Here is a 17500-nt window from a genome sequence, read left to right as displayed (position 1 = left end):
AGTTTATAGAGTATTTTTTAAAACTAAAAAAAGTTTCAATTTTGATTGCGTCATATGCAGAAAAGTGAAATAAACTTAGAAGTAATTATAAAATTTCCACGAATACAATTTAAAATTTCTAAATAGACAGGCACTTACTTGAATACAATGATCAACATTTAAATCTTGCTGTTCACGCACATCGACTGATTCTGGACATTGTGGAAGACTGGGGCTGAAGGCCATGAGGTCTGTCTTGGGTGGGACCTCCCCAGAGCACACCACCTGTCTCCTCTTTTGTGAATAAGACCAGCTTCCCACCGCACTGGAGCACACCAGTGTGGGCTTCCCAGACGCGCACTTGTCCTGGGCGGTCCCCGAGGAGCACCTCAACATCGTGTACAGAAGCAGCGTGAGCACCAACAGACTGGACACAGCGCAGATAGCGATGACTAGGTACACGTTCACACCCACCAGTGCTGTTTCCTGACCTGCGGCACCCGCTAAAGCCCTATAAGAGGTTTTTGGAGCTTGCCAGCTTTCCACCAAAGAGATCAGCACTGTGGCAGTAGCGGTCAGCGACGGCTCTCCATGGTCCTTCACCAAGACCAGTAGACTCTGGCGTGCAGCATCTGCCTCATTCAGGGCACGTGTGGTACTGATCTCACCAGTGTACAGCCCTACTCGGAACGGACTGCGTGTTCCACCTACCACTGGCAGCAGCTCATACGACAGCCATGCATTGTACCCAGAGTCAGCGTCCACTGCTCGCACCTTTGCCACCACGTGGCCCACACCAACTGACCACTGCACTAACTCATTCACTGAGCTACTTGCTCCTTGTGTCCAAGGTCCCAGCAATGCTGGTGCATTGTCATTCTCATCCAGCACGAATACTTGCAGAGTCACATTGCTGCCCAAGGGCGGCACCCCAGAGTCCCTCGCGCTCACCTGGAACTGCAGCAGCTCCAACTCCTCATGATCCAGAGGTTGCAGCGCATACACCTTGCCGCTTTCCGCGTGCACTGACACGTAGCTCGACAGCGCTCGCTCACCCACACGACGCTCCACCAGAGAGAAGGACACTCGTGCGTTCTCCTGAGCGTCTGCGTCATGCGCAGACACCGTGAAGATGTGACAGCCTGGCGGGTTGTTCTCCTTCACGAACACCGTGTACTCCAGCTGCGCGAACACTGGCGCATTGTCGTTCACGTCTGCCACCTCCACCAACAAGCTGGCAGTGGCCCACAGCGAAGGCGAGCCCCCATCCCTCGCAGTCACCACCAAATCATACTCAGATATGCTCTCGCGGTCCAAGGCGCTATCCAATACCAGCGAGTAGTAATTCTTGAAAGTGGACATCAGCTTGAAGGGGACTTGAGGCGTCAGGGAACAAGTCACCTGTCCATTGGCTCCAGAGTCACGGTCTGACACGCTGATCAGGGCAATGACTGTACCGAATTGAGCGTCCTCCCGGACAGGCAAGGATAAGGACGTCACTGCAATCTGAGGAACATTATCATTTTCATCCAAAACTTTCACTAAAACGGTGCAATGACCCGCCATTGGAGGGTGGCCTTTGTCCATCGCGTCAATGCGGAGTTTGTATAAACTTACTTGTTCAAAATCCAAATTCCCTTGAATTGTTATTTCTCCAGTGTTTGCATCTAGACTAAACTGGTCAGTAACCATGGGTGGAACAAGGCTATTAAAAGAGTAGGAAATTGCCCCGTTCGTTCCTTCATCCCGATCAGAAGCATTCAGTCTCACAACTGTAGTTCCTTTGTCTGAGTTTTCGAATAGTTTCACTTCATATTCAGACCTTTCGAAACTAGGAGCATTATCGTTCACGTCCAGCACAGTGACCAGCAGCTGAACAGAGCCCGTGAGCTCAGGTTTGCCTCCATCGGTGGCTATCAGGAGTAAATTGTGTTCAGGAGCATCCTCTCTGTCCAAGAATTTTCTTAATATTAGCTCAACCTGTTTATTCTCCTCGTTCTTTAAATTCACGCTTAGCATGAAATAATCATTAGAGTTAAGCTTGTAGGTTAAAGCTGAGTTAGCTCCAATATCTGCATCCGACGCGCCCTCTAGTGGGAACCGAGAGTCAAGCGGCCTGGATTCTGAAACAAACAGCTTTTGTTCCGTTACTGGGAATACAGGAGGGTTGTCGTTAATGTCCTTCACTTCCACCTCCACATGGAAAACCTGAAGCGGTCTGTCCACGATCACCTCCAGGTGGATGCTACATTCCGCGCTCCGCCCGCACAGCTCCTCCCGGTCGATCCGAGAATTCACAAACAAAATGCCATTCTGCAGATTTACCTCCAGAAGGTCTGCGCGGTCCTTGGGCACCACCCGAAACAGGCGCGGCACCAACTCTTCCAGTTCCAGCCCCAGGTCCTGGGCGATGCGGCCCACGAAGGTGCCGTGTTTGGCCTCCTCGGGGACCGAGTAGTGAATCTGTCTACTATACGTATCCTTCCAGACCGAGAGAAGCAGAATCAAGAGAAGCAGATGCCCGGATTCCGGGTTTCCTCGCCAGGAAAATACCATGTCAAGTACTCGTTTTGTTCCTATCAGAAAATATTGTCCGGATATAAAGATGAACTATTGTATTATCTGGATGCTTTTAGTCCAATTTCGCTGCATCTGCGATTGTTTGGCTTTGAAAGACAGATACTGCTACAGGAATGTCTTTGGATCTTGTCTAGACAGAATTTGTCAGACAGCGACATCAAGCGGCTCCAAAGGGTAATGTTTTCATTATTAAATTCACTCCTCAATAATTGTTCTTTTATGCAATAAATATTTTATTTTATCAAATTTAATATAGACCCTTATCCTTATTAATTTTAAGTGTGTTTATGCCATATGGATTTTTACATTAAGTTGGTTTTAGCAGGAATCTTTTTCCTCATAAGGCAATACTTTTTCTCAATATTTTCAATATTGGCATGTATTAGTATTATGTTCAAGCATGATCTTCATAAGTCATAAATAATGTATAGTGACATATGTAAACTATCTTACACACTTTTTGTGGAAGCATTGTGTTTATGTTATCTGGTCACCAGGATATATTAACCAAGGTGATCATGTAATTTTATTTCATCTTATCAACTGGCAAATTATTGTTAAGTTTCTGTTTTACTTCATTCTATGAATATTAAATTTCCTAATTTTCACTTATTAGTACAAGAAAAATTCAAGTGTACATTCTTTATGATATTCAATATATCTGTAGCTTGCTTAAGTAGACCTTTCACTTAAACCATTTTGCTTCATAGATTTTTTTCTGCCAACATAAATACCCTGTGCGAACACTGGCACATTGAACAGTTGATGTTAACAAGAAAAATAAGGCAATACTTTTTCACCAAGAAGCTGACTGTGGCCCATAGCGAAGGTGAACCCCCATCCACCAAAAAGCATTTTCCACCAACAAGAAAAAAAATAATCTGCCAAGGGTTGTAGCACATTTGTAATCACAATGGTTTTGGGAAGCTGAAGCAGGAGGATTGAGAGTTCAAAGCCACCTCAGCAATTTATCTAGGCATCATAGTAAGACCCTGTCCCCAAATTTTTTTTTAAGGGGCTGGGGATGTGGCTCAGTGATTAAGTGTCCCTGATTCAATCCTTAGTACTCCCCCCCCACCAAAAAAAATCCATAACATGAACATAAGTAAAAGAGTTTAAATTTCTAAAAAAAAAATTGTATCAAAAAAATAATGATGGTTGGTGAATACAGGTTGGGGTGTTGAATAAGATCCTCTATCACCTTCTATTACTTACCAAAATAGGATTATTTAGTTTTTTAAATAAAATACCAGGAAGATTTTTTAAGTGTACATATATTCCAGGCATAGTGATACAATTGTACTGTAATCCCTGTGACTCAGGAGAATGGGATAGGAGGATCACAATTTCTAAGCCAATCAGGGAAACTTAGCTAAACTCTGTTTCAAAATATAAAATAAAAAGGGCTGAGAAGAGAGCTTAGCAGTAAACAATCCCTGGGTTCAATCCTCAGTACCCTATAATAAATAGCTACATAAATACTTTTAAGAATAAAAGAAATTTAGGTTGAGGATGTGGCTCAAGCGGTAACTCGGCTGGCCTGGCATGCGCAAGGCGCTGGGTTCGATCCTCAGCACCACATAAAAATAAAGATGTTGTGTCCACCAAAAACTGAAAAATAAAATACTAAAAAAAAATTTCTCTCTCTCTCTCTTTAAAAAAAGAATAAAAAAATAAAAGTAAAACAATAAAACAATTACAATTGTCATTATTAAAAGTCTACAATATTTATAGATGTGATCAAAAATTGATTCTTTCAACAAAGCAGAAAATTTGATCTGCTTATTGTGAATGACAATTTACTGCTTGATGACAAATAATTCTATTGATTTTCAGACATTATCTTGAGTTGATATACCTCTACCATTAATTATATTGAAAACAAAAAAATTCCAAGATATTCTAAAACTGAATGTTGGCACTAATTACTAACCAAAATATTATTTGCGAGTTTTCAAATTAATGTGAGCTTGGAAAATTAAGCTATTATTCCACAAATCTCCATAAAAATAATTTAATAAATAAATCATGATATATTCATATAATAAAATGAGATACAGATTTTTAAAATGAATAACCAACCATAAACAATATATTAAAGAAGAAAATTATGAAGGGCAAAAGAGTAAGTGGTAGACTGACCTGGGAATATACAAATAAAAAATCTGGAACCACTTAAGTAATTCAGAGAGATAAAATGAATGGATTAGTGTTTGAAGTGGCTACTTCCACTACATTTGGAATTCAGTTTCTTAAAGTTTTGATTATGAGCATATATTCCATACAAATAAGGAACAGTATACTATTTAACTGTATTTTAAATGTATCTTAAACTGTATCATTTAATTCATCTTCAACATGGCAAATGCATTTCTACAAAGTAAATTACAAAGAAGCCAGTACTACACAACTGCTTGCAGAAAAAATAAACTGGTGTAATTAGAAGTTAAAATAACCCAACTTTAGACTAAATATAAAAGGCAAAATTAAACAGATGATATAGAAACGTGTTTTATTATGGTAAGTACAACACAAAAAAAATAAATAATATGTCAATATATACCAAAATTCAATACTTATAACATTTATAAACATTGATGGGGCTCACCATAGAGGTGAGTGAGTATGCCCCAGGAAAGCCTGGATTCCATTCTCATCATCAAGTCAAAAAAGTTAATTACAAGCTGTGGATATGTAAATGACTTTGGAAATCCACCATTTAAAAGAGGAAGGTGAATCCATAATTTCAATTAGCAAAAAAAAAAAAAAAAAAACAGTAAAATGAACAGTTGATTTTAACAAGAAAAATAAGACAATACTTTCTCTCAATTAAATTGTTGGAAAAAATTAAGACTCACGTTTTCTGTAGAGGTAGGAGCCTGAGGCAAACTAGGGCTGAAGGCCATGAGATCAGCCTTGGGTGGCACCTCTCCAGAGCACACCCTCTGCCTTCTCTGCTGGCAGTAGGACCAGCTCCCCACAGCACTGGAACACACTAGCGTGGGCTTCACAGGACCACATGTGTCCTGGGTGGGCGACGCGGAGCACTGAAACGCCAAGTACAGCACCGCGGTGAGCACCAACAGGCTGGACACCATGCAGATGGCTATAATCAGGTACACATTGACATCCACCAGAGCAGCGTCCTGGCCAGCGGCACCTGCCAGCGCCCTGGAGGGGGCCTGGGGCGCCTGGCCGTTCTCCACAAGAGACACCAGCACTGTGGCGGTGGAGGTCAGGGCAGGTTCGCCATGGTCCATCACCACCACTAGCAAGCTCTGGCGTGGCACATCCATCTCATCCAGGGAGCGTGTCGTACTGATCTCGCCAGTATAGAGCCCCACGCGAAACGGACTACGCGTGACACCGGCCACCGGCAGAAGCTCATAAGACAGCCACCCATTGTAGCCAGAGTCTGCGTCCACCGCTCGCACCTTCGCCACCACGTGGCCCGCACCAACTGACCGCGACACCAGCTCACTCACAGTGCCGCCTGCTCCTTGTTGCCAAGGTCCCAGCAGTGCTGGCGCATTGTCGTTTTCATCCAGCACGAACACTTGCAGAGTCACATTGCTGCCCAGGGGCGGCACGCCAGCGTCGCGCGCGCTCACCTGGAACTGCAGCAGCTCCAGCTCTTCGTGGTCCAGAGATTGCAGAGCATACACCTTGCCGCTCTCCGCGTGCACTGACACGTAGCTCGACAGCGCGCGCTCGCCCACCCGACGCTCCACCAGAGAGTAGGACACCAGAGCGTTCTCCTGCGCGTCCGCGTCATGCGCAGACACTGTGAAGATGTGGCAGCCTGGCGGGTTGTTCTCCTTCACGAACACCGTGTACTCAGACTGAGCGAACACTGGTGCATTGTCGTTCACATCAGCCACCTCCACCAACAAGCTGGCTGTGGCCCACAGCGAAGGTGAACCTCCGTCCCTGGCGGTCACCACCACTTTATAGTCAGATACGGTCTCGCGGTCTAAGGCACTGTCCAACACCAACGAATAGTAATTCTTGAAAGTGGACACTAGCTTGAAGGGGACATGAGGCATCAGGGAGCAGGTCACTTGTCCATTGGTACCAGAATCTCGATCAAACACACTAATCAAGGTGATGACTGTGCCAGGCAGGGTATCCTCAGAGATGGGAAGAGACAGGGAAGTGACAGTCAACTCTGGAGCATTGTCATTAGTGTCCACCACTTCCACAAGAACTGTACAGTGACCAGCCAGTGGTAGGGAACCTTTATCAATTGCCTCTACTTGAATTTTGTAAGTTTTGCTTTCTTCAAAATCAATACATCCTATCACTGTGATTGCCCCACTCACAGCATCTATGTGGAACTTGGATTTTATATCTGGAGAAACATCACTGGAGAATGAGTAAGCAATATCCCCATTCACTCCTTCGTCTAAATCTGAGGCATTGGGGTTAATTACCAGCGTTCCTATAGGAACATTTTCTGGTAATCTCACTGTATAGAATGTCCTGTCGAATACTGGGGCATTGTCATTGGCATCCAGCACTGTGATGAATAACTGAACGGTGCCAGTCAGCTCGGGTTTGCCTCCGTCAGTAGCAGTGAGCAATAGGTAAAGCTCTGGAGCTTCTTCCCGGTCCAAAGGTTTGCGTAACACAAGTCCAAGAGGTTTTACCTGCTCGTGGCTGGGTGGTACATCCAGTGAGAAATACTCATTGGGGCTCAGTCTGTAAGTCAGCAGAGCATTGGCTCCGACATCTGCATCCGAGGCGCCCTCTAGTGGAAACCGAGAGTCAAGCGGCCTGGATTCTGCTATAAACAGATTCTTTTGTGTGGCTGGGAACACCGGGGGGTTGTCGTTAATGTCCTTCACTTCCACCTCCACATGGAAAACCTGCAGCGGTCTGTCCACGATCACCTCCAGGTGGATGCTACACTCCGCGCTCCGCCCGCACAGCTCCTCCCGGTCGATCCGAGAATTCACAAACAAAATGCCATTCTGCAGATTTACCTCCAGAAGGTCTCCAGGGCTCTTAGAAGCCACCCGGAACAGGCGAGGTAGCAGCTCCGTCAGTTGCAATTCAAGATCCTGGGCGATGCGGCCCACGAAAGTGCCGTGTTTTGCCTCCTCCGGGACCGAGTAATGGAGCTGGCCGCTCCCCTCCTCCCAGGCTGCTAGAATTACCATAAACAGAAGTAGTTGTTGGCTCTCCTTGTTGCATCCACTCAGGTCCACCATTTCAAATTATTGACTTTTATTCCCATCAGAGAGACTTGCTTCAAAATTTAGAAGAATCTTAATATAACTTCATTCCACTCCTTATATGCTGGCCATTGTTTTGCATCCAAAGAGTGAAACAGCAGAACGTCTTTCCAATGGATAAAGGATGACTTGGTGAATAGGAGAGCAATTCACGGTTTAGAGCGACATCATGTGGCCCAAATTGTAAGTAAGAATTATAAAATTTAGCTTTTTACTAATAAAATTAAAAGTGTATTTCAAACGCTGAATATTTTCCTTCATTGTGTTAAAATGTGAAACAATATTTTTCATGCTTCTTGGAGTTATAATTTTGTATGTTTAATGAGACCATAATTGTAGCTTTTGAATATTTGGTAGCACCATAATGGCTTTTATGCCTTAGAAGAAATTTTATCAACAGTTTTTAAATAAAGATAAATATAAGTGAAAAATAATGCTAATCATTTAAATAACACTAAATTTAAATTCTTTGGTTCAGGAAACTTCATATTCTTAGGTTTAATATAACCTGTTAAGAAAACTCCATTGCAATCTGGGGATTTAGTGTTTGAAGTATGCACTAATGGTAGGAAATTTAGGCTTTTTCTCTAAGGAGGTAAGGATTATGTGAATGACTTAGATAATTTTCTTATTAAAATAAACTATTACAAGATTTTTTGAGTATATGAAGACAAGAATTTGTATTTGGGTAAGTTTTGAGGAAAAAATATACTGAATTTCTCCTTTTATCAGAATTTACATATTCTGATGTAGGAATTCATGATTCCAATATTTGTTTACTCTTTCCATCCTTTCTAAGCCTTGTGTTTTATGATTACATGCCTTTATTATCATCTCCAATATGATTTGCAATATTTCTTTCTATGTATAAACATTTCATTAACTAAATATTTATGCTAATCTGCCATGTGACCAGCAATTACATTCAGTCAAGGCTTTTTAGATCTGCTTAGTAATGTTACTTTTCTCAAATTTTTCACCCTGTTCCCAAATGCAGGTAAAATAATCACATTTTTCTTTTAATGCTTTCCATGTTTGTTGTCTTCCTAAATGAGTTTCTATTGATTGCTGCTCTCCATTTTATTGTGTAACCTTTTCCATCTCAACCTCATTCACCCTCACCAGATACTTACAGTAATATTCCTGAAACACCTTTATTACCATTGCTTCACACTTTCTGATGACTTTCCAAATGACTCTCAAAGAAAGTAAAAATTTCTGTCCAGTTACTCAAAGATATTTGTGAGTGTGTGTGTGTGTGTGTGTGTGTGTGTGTGTGTGGTGTTGGGGATTGAACCCATGGCCTTGTGCCTGCAAGGCAAGCTATATCTCCAGCCCTCAAGAGATTTTTTTCTCACATTAATTTTCTTGCCTTATTTCATACTCTCTTATGAGAATCATATGCTTTAACCAAAGTGGATAACTCCCTGATTTCAGAAATATTTGGGATTTTCTGTGCACTCATTTACTTAAATTTTTCTCTTCCAAAGAACACCAATTATTCTCAATATTCTTAAAATCACTAAAATCATCATGACTCTGGAAGATTCACCTCAGCTTAGGGAAACAGGCAGAGTTTTCTGTTCAATTCTAATTATACTATGAGTTATCTTTCTCTACCTCTTACAATATTCTGCATTTTATTATAGTCATGTTTATGTATGACACATCTTTATTGTTCTATGAAATTCTAGAAGCCAGGGATTGGGTTTTGAGTCAGTGGTTCTTGGCAGGCACAGTATTCTAGAGACTGGCATAGAAACTTTTTAGAAATGTTTACTCAGTAGCAATGGTTGTGGTTCTTCTTTAATTCCTAAGAAAGCAAACTGTTTTAAGGTTGCTAGATACAATCATCTACACAAATTTTGCTTTTTATTGATTAGTGTAAAAAGCACTGATTTTGCTGCTCTTAAGTAGGGGAAATTTGGAGTTTTCTTTTTTTCTTTTTTGCTCTTTAGTGCAAAATAAGTATTTACAAATCATTATATATTCCTTTTTAAAAACTCAGAGCAGGACAAGTTGAGGTGTGATTTGTCACCCCCAACTGCTCCAGAGAATGAGGATCATAAATTCAATCCCAGCCTAACACATCTTGATCCAGTCTCAAACAAATAAACAACAACAACAACAACAAAAAAAAAAAACCCAGAAAACTCAATAGTTTCTTTCATTAAATATTAGAACTGAGCACACAGCAGGGAGAACAAACCCTAATCCATTCCTTTAATGAAAATTGAACAATTTTAAAATGTGGGAAAATATTTCATTCGGGTTTATGAAGGTCTAATATTTCCTGAAAAACATGAACAATAGAAAATCCTAAAATAATCTTCAGGAAATCACTGAGGGTTCAGCATCTTAAATGTCCTTTGAATTCAAAAGCTTTCCACTGTCAAAATCTCAATTCAATTTGTATCTTTGAAAACTGATATCATTTTCTTCAATGTAACACATGGCACTCAAAATGATAGATATATCTCTGATTTGGCAATTATGACCACCCCATGAATACCATAACAAATATCTTTACAGCAAGTAAAATGATACGGAATTCATAATAACAACTTTCTGACATAAAAGCTTTTATTTCCCTCTTCAGAATAATAATTACTAAATTTAATTAAGCATTTACGACTTGGTAAACACTGTTATAAGTACCATATACTTACCAACTTGCTAAATCATTACAACAATTCCCTCTTATTCTTTTGTAAGTGGGAAACTGAGATCTAAAAGAATAATCTATCCAATGTTGCACAACATAAAAATGGTAGTGGTGAAATTTAGACAAGGGAAAAGAGTATCACTGCTCAATACATTTAGTCACTTCTCTTTGCTGCCTCTCATATAAAGAAATAATGAGTAGTTGAAATAATTATACAGAAAATAGTAAAAGTATTATAAAATACTTAGTGAACCCCACCAAATGAAATTCACAAATAAGATAATTGCAAAGTCACAAGAATGCAGTTTTTTTGTTTTATTTTGTTGTTGTTTATTGAGATTTTTGTGGGTTTTTTTTCTTTTTGTTTGTTTTTTCAGGATTTGAACCCAGGGTCTTTCCTGTGTGAGCTAAGTACTCTACCACTGAGCCATACCCTAGGAATGCAGATCTTGTATTAATATACTCTGATCAAAGTCTAAACTCACTGCAATTACTATTTCTACAGTATTTGTATCATTAATAAACTGAGAAATGACCATGGGCTAAATAACATTATTGAAGTATGAAATCTCTTCATTCACTCCTTCATATCCATCACAGGTATGCAATCTGATAACCACTGTTTTGTACTTTATCCCTAAATGAGCAACATTAAAGATCACTAATGCCTCTTGGAACCAAAATGGCCTGTGAGAGATCATGTAAAATAACATATAATGGGTAGAGTTCTGGCACAAAATAGATAAATTGAAAGTGTTATGTAATAAAAGTTAGCAGCAGAGAATAATTTAAAATGGAAAATTCAGGGAAGGGGATTTAGTGGTAGAGCATTAACCTAGCATGCAGAAGGCCCCAAGTTAGACACCCAACACCAAAAATACAAACAAAAAACAGCCAGAAGGGGATGGGGTTATGGCTCAGCACACTTACCTAGCATGCGTGAGGCACTGGGTTAGATTCTCAGCACCACACACAAATAAGTGAAAATACAAGTCCATCAACAACTAAAAAATATTTTTAAAAAAACACCCAGAAAGTATAAAACATAAGTGACATAGTGATGTTGAGATTTCAATGTTTGATCAAAGTAAAAGCATATTCAGAATAACTTTCCTGAAGTTCAAATCCAAAAAGGCAAAATCCTAGGAAATCAACCATAAAAAAAGAGAAAATGATATAGAAAATGACATATCAAATAAAATTTTGATTTTGAGAAAAAAATCAAGAGATTTACAATTGGTAAATACCTAACTGCTGAGAGCCACGGCCGAGTCTGTATGGCCCCTGGCATTTTGCCAACAGTATTGATTGACAGGCGAGGCATTACTATCCGCCTCTGCCGCAACTTTTGAGTTCTCGCACTATTTTGGAGTTCTCGTGGGGATTTCCGGGGATTCCCCGAGAGTTCCCATTGGTTGGGGAAGTGCAGGAGGAGGGATTTCCGAGAGAGATATTTCCGGCTGGGGGTTTCTGGAGAAGCCTCCTGGTGTTTGGGAGGATTCCCCGGGAGCTGTGTGAAGTGTTTTCCTGCAGTTTAAAAATAAAGTTTGTTCCTGCTTCAGTGGCTCGTGATTTGTGCCCAGCCAGACTGCGGCACCTAACCCCACTCTCCACTAAAACTAAAAATGAACCAATGAGATTATAATAAGAAAAGAATAAAAAGATATAAATATAGTAAAGTGAATCAAAATTTTAAGAATAAAAAAATGTAAAACCTAGGCTTTCAGAAAATAATTATAAATTTAAAATAAAACATATTAAACAGTAATTATGAAAATTTAGACTTACTCTGGCACAATGATCTTCATTCAAATCGTGGCTGTCACCTATGTCCACCCCAACTGGACAAGGTGGAAGGCTGGGGCTGAAGGCTATGAGGTCGGTTTTGGACGCGACTTCTCCAGAACACACCCTCTGCCTCCTCTGCTGCGAGTAAGACCAGCTCCCCACTGCATTAGAAGACACTAGCGTGGGCTTAACAGAAACGCACACGCCCTTGGTGGGCGGAGCTGCGCACCGCAGGGCGGTGTACAGCAGCAGCGTGAGCACTAATAGGCTGGACACCGCGCAGATGGCGATAATCAGGTACACATTGACGTCCATCAGCACCACCTCCTGGCCTGCTACGCCCACGGACGCCAAAGAGGAGACCTTTGACGCCTGGCTGCTCTCCACCAGAGACACCAATATCGTGGCAGTGGCGGTCAGAGCTGGCTCTCCATGGTCCTTCACCAACACCAGTAGCCCCTGGCCTGGCGCGTCCGATTCATCCAGAGCGCGCGTGGTGCTGATCTCCCCAGTGTACAACCCTACGCGGAACGGGCTGCGCGCTACATCCGCCGCCATCAGAAGCTCATAAGACAACCACGCATTGTAGCCAGAGTCTGCATCTACCGCGCGCACTTTCGCCACCACGTGGCCCACGCCAATGGATCGCGACACCAGTTCGCTAACAGCGGTGCTTGCTCCTTGTTGCCAAGGTCCCAGCAGTGCTGGTGCATTGTCATTCTCATCCAGCACGAATACTTGCAGAGTCACATTGCTGTCCAGGGGCGGTACGCCAGCATCGCGTGCTCTCACTTGAAACTGCAGCAGCTCCAGCTCCTCGTGGTCCAAAGGCTGCAGAGCATACACCTTGCCGCTCTCCGCCTGCACTGACACGTAGCTCGACAGCGCACGCTCACCCACCCGACGCTCCACCAGTGAATATAACACCCGCGCGTTTTCCTGAGCGTCCGCGTCATGCGCAGACACCGTGAAGATGTGACAGCCTGGCGGGTTGTTCTCCTTCACGAACACCGTGTATTCCGGCTGCGCAAACAATGGCGCATTGTCGTTCACATCTGCCACCTCCACCAACAAGCTGGCAGTGGCCCACAGCGAAGGCGAGCCCCCATCCCTCGCAGTCACCACCAAATCATACTCAGATATGCTCTCGCGATCCAAGGCACTATCCAATACCAGCGAGTAGTAATTCTTGAAAGTGGACATCAGCTTGAAGGGGACTTGAGGCGTCAAGGAACAGGTCACCTGTCCATTAGCTCCAGAGTCACGGTCTGACACGCTGATCAGGGCAATGACTGTACCGAATTGAGCGTCCTCCCGGACAGGCAAGGATAAGGACGTCACTGCAATCTGAGGAACATTATCATTTTCATCCAAAACTTTCACTAAAACGGTGCAATGACCCGCCATTGGAGGGTGGCCTTTGTCCATCGCGTCAATGCGGAGTTTGTATAAACTTACTTGTTCAAAATCCAAATTCCCTTGAATTGTTATTTCTCCAGTGTTTGCATCTAGACTAAACTGGTCAGTAACCATGGGTGGAACAAGGCTATTAAAAGAGTAGGAAATTGCCCCGTTCGTTCCTTCATCCCGATCAGAAGCATTCAGTCTCACAACTGTAGTTCCTTTGCCTGAGTTTTCGAATAGTCTCACTTCATATTCAGACCTTTCGAAACTAGGAGCATTATCGTTCACGTCCAGCACAGTGACCAGCAGCTGAACAGAGCCCGTGAGCTCAGGTTTGCCTCCATCAGTGGCTATCAGGAGTAAATTATGTTCAGGAGCATCCTCTCTGTCCAAGGATTTTCTTATCACGAGTCCAATTTGTTTATTTTCATCACTGTTTGTTTTCGTGTTTAATGCAAAGTATTCGCTGGAACTGAGTTTATAGTTTAAGATGGAATTTGATCCAACATCTGCATCTGATGCGCCCTCCAGTGGAAACAGAGAATCTGGCAGCCTAGATTCATAAATCAGCACTCTTTGTTCCTTTACCGGGAACACCGGGGGGTTGTCGTTAATGTCCCTCACTTCCACCTCTACATGGAAAACCTGCAGTGGCCTGTCCACGATCACCTCCAGGTGGATGCTACATTCCGCACTCCGCCCGCACAGCTCCTCCCGGTCGATCCGAGAATTCACAAACAAAATGCCATTCTGCAGATTTACCTCCAGAAGATCCTCGTGGTCCTTGGACGCCACCCGAAATAGGCGCGGCACCAGCTCTTCCAGTTCCAATCCCAGGTCCTGGGCGATGCGGCCCACGAAGGTGCCGTGCTTGGCCTCTTCGGGGACCGAGTAGTGGAGGTGGCCGCTCCCCGCCTCCCAGGCTATGAGGAGAATAAAGGAGAGCAGCAGACATCGCATTCCCAGTCTGCCTTCAGTGGTAAAATCCATGTCAAATATTTCTTGTGTTAATTCCATTAGAAGATATCTTCTGAGCATAAAAATGAAATGCTGAATGTTTCCAAGTCTATTAATTCAATTCTTCTGAGTCCGCCATCATTCAGCAGTCTGGTAAAGAAGTAATAGGACGAACGGGTTTTGTATATTGGCTACTTGTAATTTCGTGGTAGACAGCGACATCATGCGGTTCCAAAGGGTAAGAAATGGATTCATTCAATGGATTAAAGTATCATCCTTTGGTAATTCTATCTATATGTACACATAGATATATACAATATACATAAACAGAGAATATCAAAGAATGCTAGTATATATATTTTTCTTTACCTTACTTTGAAAGTAAATCCTTATCTTTATTATTTTCAAAGTCAGTGTCATCTCTCCTGATTCTATTATTAGAGGAAAGTCTCTATTCATAGAAATACAAACTTTCTTCCAAAATTTTAAACTTTTACTTTAAAAAATTTAAATTTGATGCCAACTAGTCTTGGAAAGTTAGAAGTGTGGAAGGATAAGAAACTTGCCCATGTATGGCTGTCACAAAACATAGTAATGTTATTATATATACATACATATACAGGTATTATATATTGCTCTAGGGAAATAATATAATTTAAAATTACCTAATTTTGTCTAAAAATTTAAAACCTCATAGATCATTGATGTCCATTCTTTCTTTGTACCATAAATATCAATAATCTTAAGGTTCTTTTATATAATAATAGAAGGTGAAATTTTAGTTAACATTCTTTATGACATTTCTTAATTTCTGTGCAGCTTATATTACTCCTCCCACTTAAAATATTTTCATTCCATATATTTCAACACCTCAAATTCTAATGTGAATTTTACCCAGTATATTTTTCTACTCTTGATTCTTCCATTGTCCAGAATGAGCTCATCCTTTTCTCTGAACCTCAGCCTCCTGGTATATCTTCTAAATGTTCTTTCTCATCCTCTTCCATGCTTCATCTTTCTAGGGTATTCCTAAACCCACATCTTCATCTTTCCTTTCTGTTTCTGATTGTCACTTTCACCCATACATGCTGATTCCTTGAATACAATCTGTTTAATGTGGAAGAATGACTAGTCATTAATAACCCCCAAATTCAAATCTTCAAAATTCACATTTTTTTTCTGAGCATAGTTACACATACCTGTAATCCCTGTGACTTGGGAGGCTGAGGCGGGAGGATTGCAAGTTCAAAGTCAGCTTCAGTAACTCAGTGAGTCCCTAACTTAGCAAGACTCAGTTTTAAATTTTTTTTAAAAAAGTCAAAAGGGGCTGGGAATGTAGCTCAGTGGTAAAGTATCCCTGGGTTCAATTTCTAATACCAAACAAATTAATTTAATAATTCATCTTTTTAATACTACTAGGCATTGAACACAGGGCCTTTTGCTAGCTGGGCAAGCACTCTGCCACTGAACTATATCCCTAACTCCATGCTTTTTTTATAATAGTATACACATTATCTATGTTACCCATGGTAACTTATTATTACTTCTTCCCCTTTACCAGGCTTATTCAAAAATCTGCCCACAGTCCACCTCACTTTCACATACACCATATCTATGTGAATGAAGTACAACTCTTCATTGAATTTTACTGAACCTAGAAATGCTAAGACATGAGAATCACTTCAAGGTGACCTATGTTGTGATCATAACCCAATATTTCAAGAATTACTTTCAATTATTCTCCAATATGAATTGTATTTTGCAGACGGTATAGAACACTTGCACTTCCTCTTCCTCAATACAGACTTTGGTCAAGGCAAATTTAACATCTCTAACATTACCTGTAAAAATGTTGTCATATATTAAAATCAAGCCCAAATATCACCTTCACCATTAATTCATTTAATGTCATCAAGTGAAGGTGATTTAATTCCTTTTTCAAAGAAGAAAATTAGAGTCACCAATAAAACTTCGCAAATGCAAGTGACCATCTCCACCTTTCTCCATAATTCTTCATACATTAAGTCTCACAAGTGTAATACAAAGTTCTTCCTTCCATAAAAAATTGTTAATGTAATTAATGTGGATCCATTTTGCAGTCTTTTTCACAAATTTCCTATTGCAGTTATTTTGAACAAACAAGGAGTTCATTTGCTAATCAATAAAAACCCCCAAAAGGAAAGGTTTTTTTACTTAGGTGAAGATAGGTCTTCATAAAAATACATTGATCTGAAGTCTTCTGATTGAAGGTTTTCTTTAGTAGCCATTGTTTTTTATACACTTTGATCTCAGTTAATTGTATCTACACTAAATTTCTTGTAAAAATGAAATAAAGCTAAGTATCTTACTTATCTTTCCATTGCAATTCTTAGCAATTCCTCAAAGCTTAATAATGCATAATTGGGATACCATTAATAAATATTATTGGCTCCAGGTAGAAAATTATAAACCATACTGAAATTCATTATGTAAAATAAATTGATATGGAAAAGAAAAATATTGACCTCCTGATAAACACCTTATACCTTGTCTTTATTTTGTTTATTCAAATAGTTCATTCTGGTAGAGGGAGATTATGTTAATAAAAATATTCTTAGTCAATCTTTCTATAAACAAGCAGCTCCTTCCCCCCCCACACACACACAGAAAAATTTAATATTGATAGCATAAGCTAAAGAGTTATTTCAAAATTAACTTAATTTTTTAAATGTTGGCAGTTGTTAACAGTGGCAAGAACCCATTCTCAATTTCTAAGATTTCCCCAAAGTACCTCAAATATTAGAAATACCTATTTAATATGGCAGAAGGGTATTATAAAATTAAATGCATGTGAGAATAAGAGAAATTGGCAATTCAATAAAACAGGGAACTAACATTTCAGTGTATGAAG

At 40.8% G+C, this 17500-nt stretch overlaps 3 protein-coding genes across 3 annotated transcripts in view; all 3 read right to left on the bottom strand.

Moving 5' to 3' along the window:
- The window catches only part of LOC107152150 (protocadherin alpha-8-like), a 137123-nt gene extending 134061 nt beyond the window's left edge, over positions 1 to 3062 (bottom strand). Inside the window, 2 exon segments of the mRNA XM_048811665.1 lie at positions 139 to 263; positions 265 to 3062. Of these exon segments, the coding sequence (XP_048667622.1) occupies positions 159 to 263; positions 265 to 2535 (2376 nt within the window). The 5' untranslated portion in view covers positions 2536 to 3062 and the 3' untranslated portion in view covers positions 139 to 158.
- Positions 1 to 17500, bottom strand: part of LOC107141808 (protocadherin alpha-3) — a 200234-nt gene that overhangs the window by 160135 nt on the left and 22599 nt on the right.
- LOC107152014 (protocadherin alpha-6-like) lies at positions 12288 to 15329 on the bottom strand. The gene is given in 2 exon segments (XM_015497494.2): positions 12288 to 12371; positions 12373 to 15329. Coding segments are annotated over 2 exon segments (2403 nt in total). The 5' UTR covers positions 14692 to 15329.

The sequence above is a fragment of the Marmota marmota genome, unplaced genomic scaffold (genome assembly GCF_001458135.2).
Source record: "Marmota marmota marmota unplaced genomic scaffold, marMar, whole genome shotgun sequence".
Taxonomy (NCBI): Eukaryota; Metazoa; Chordata; class Mammalia; order Rodentia; family Sciuridae; genus Marmota; species Marmota marmota.
This window is presented reverse-complemented; position numbering and strand designations above follow the sequence as displayed.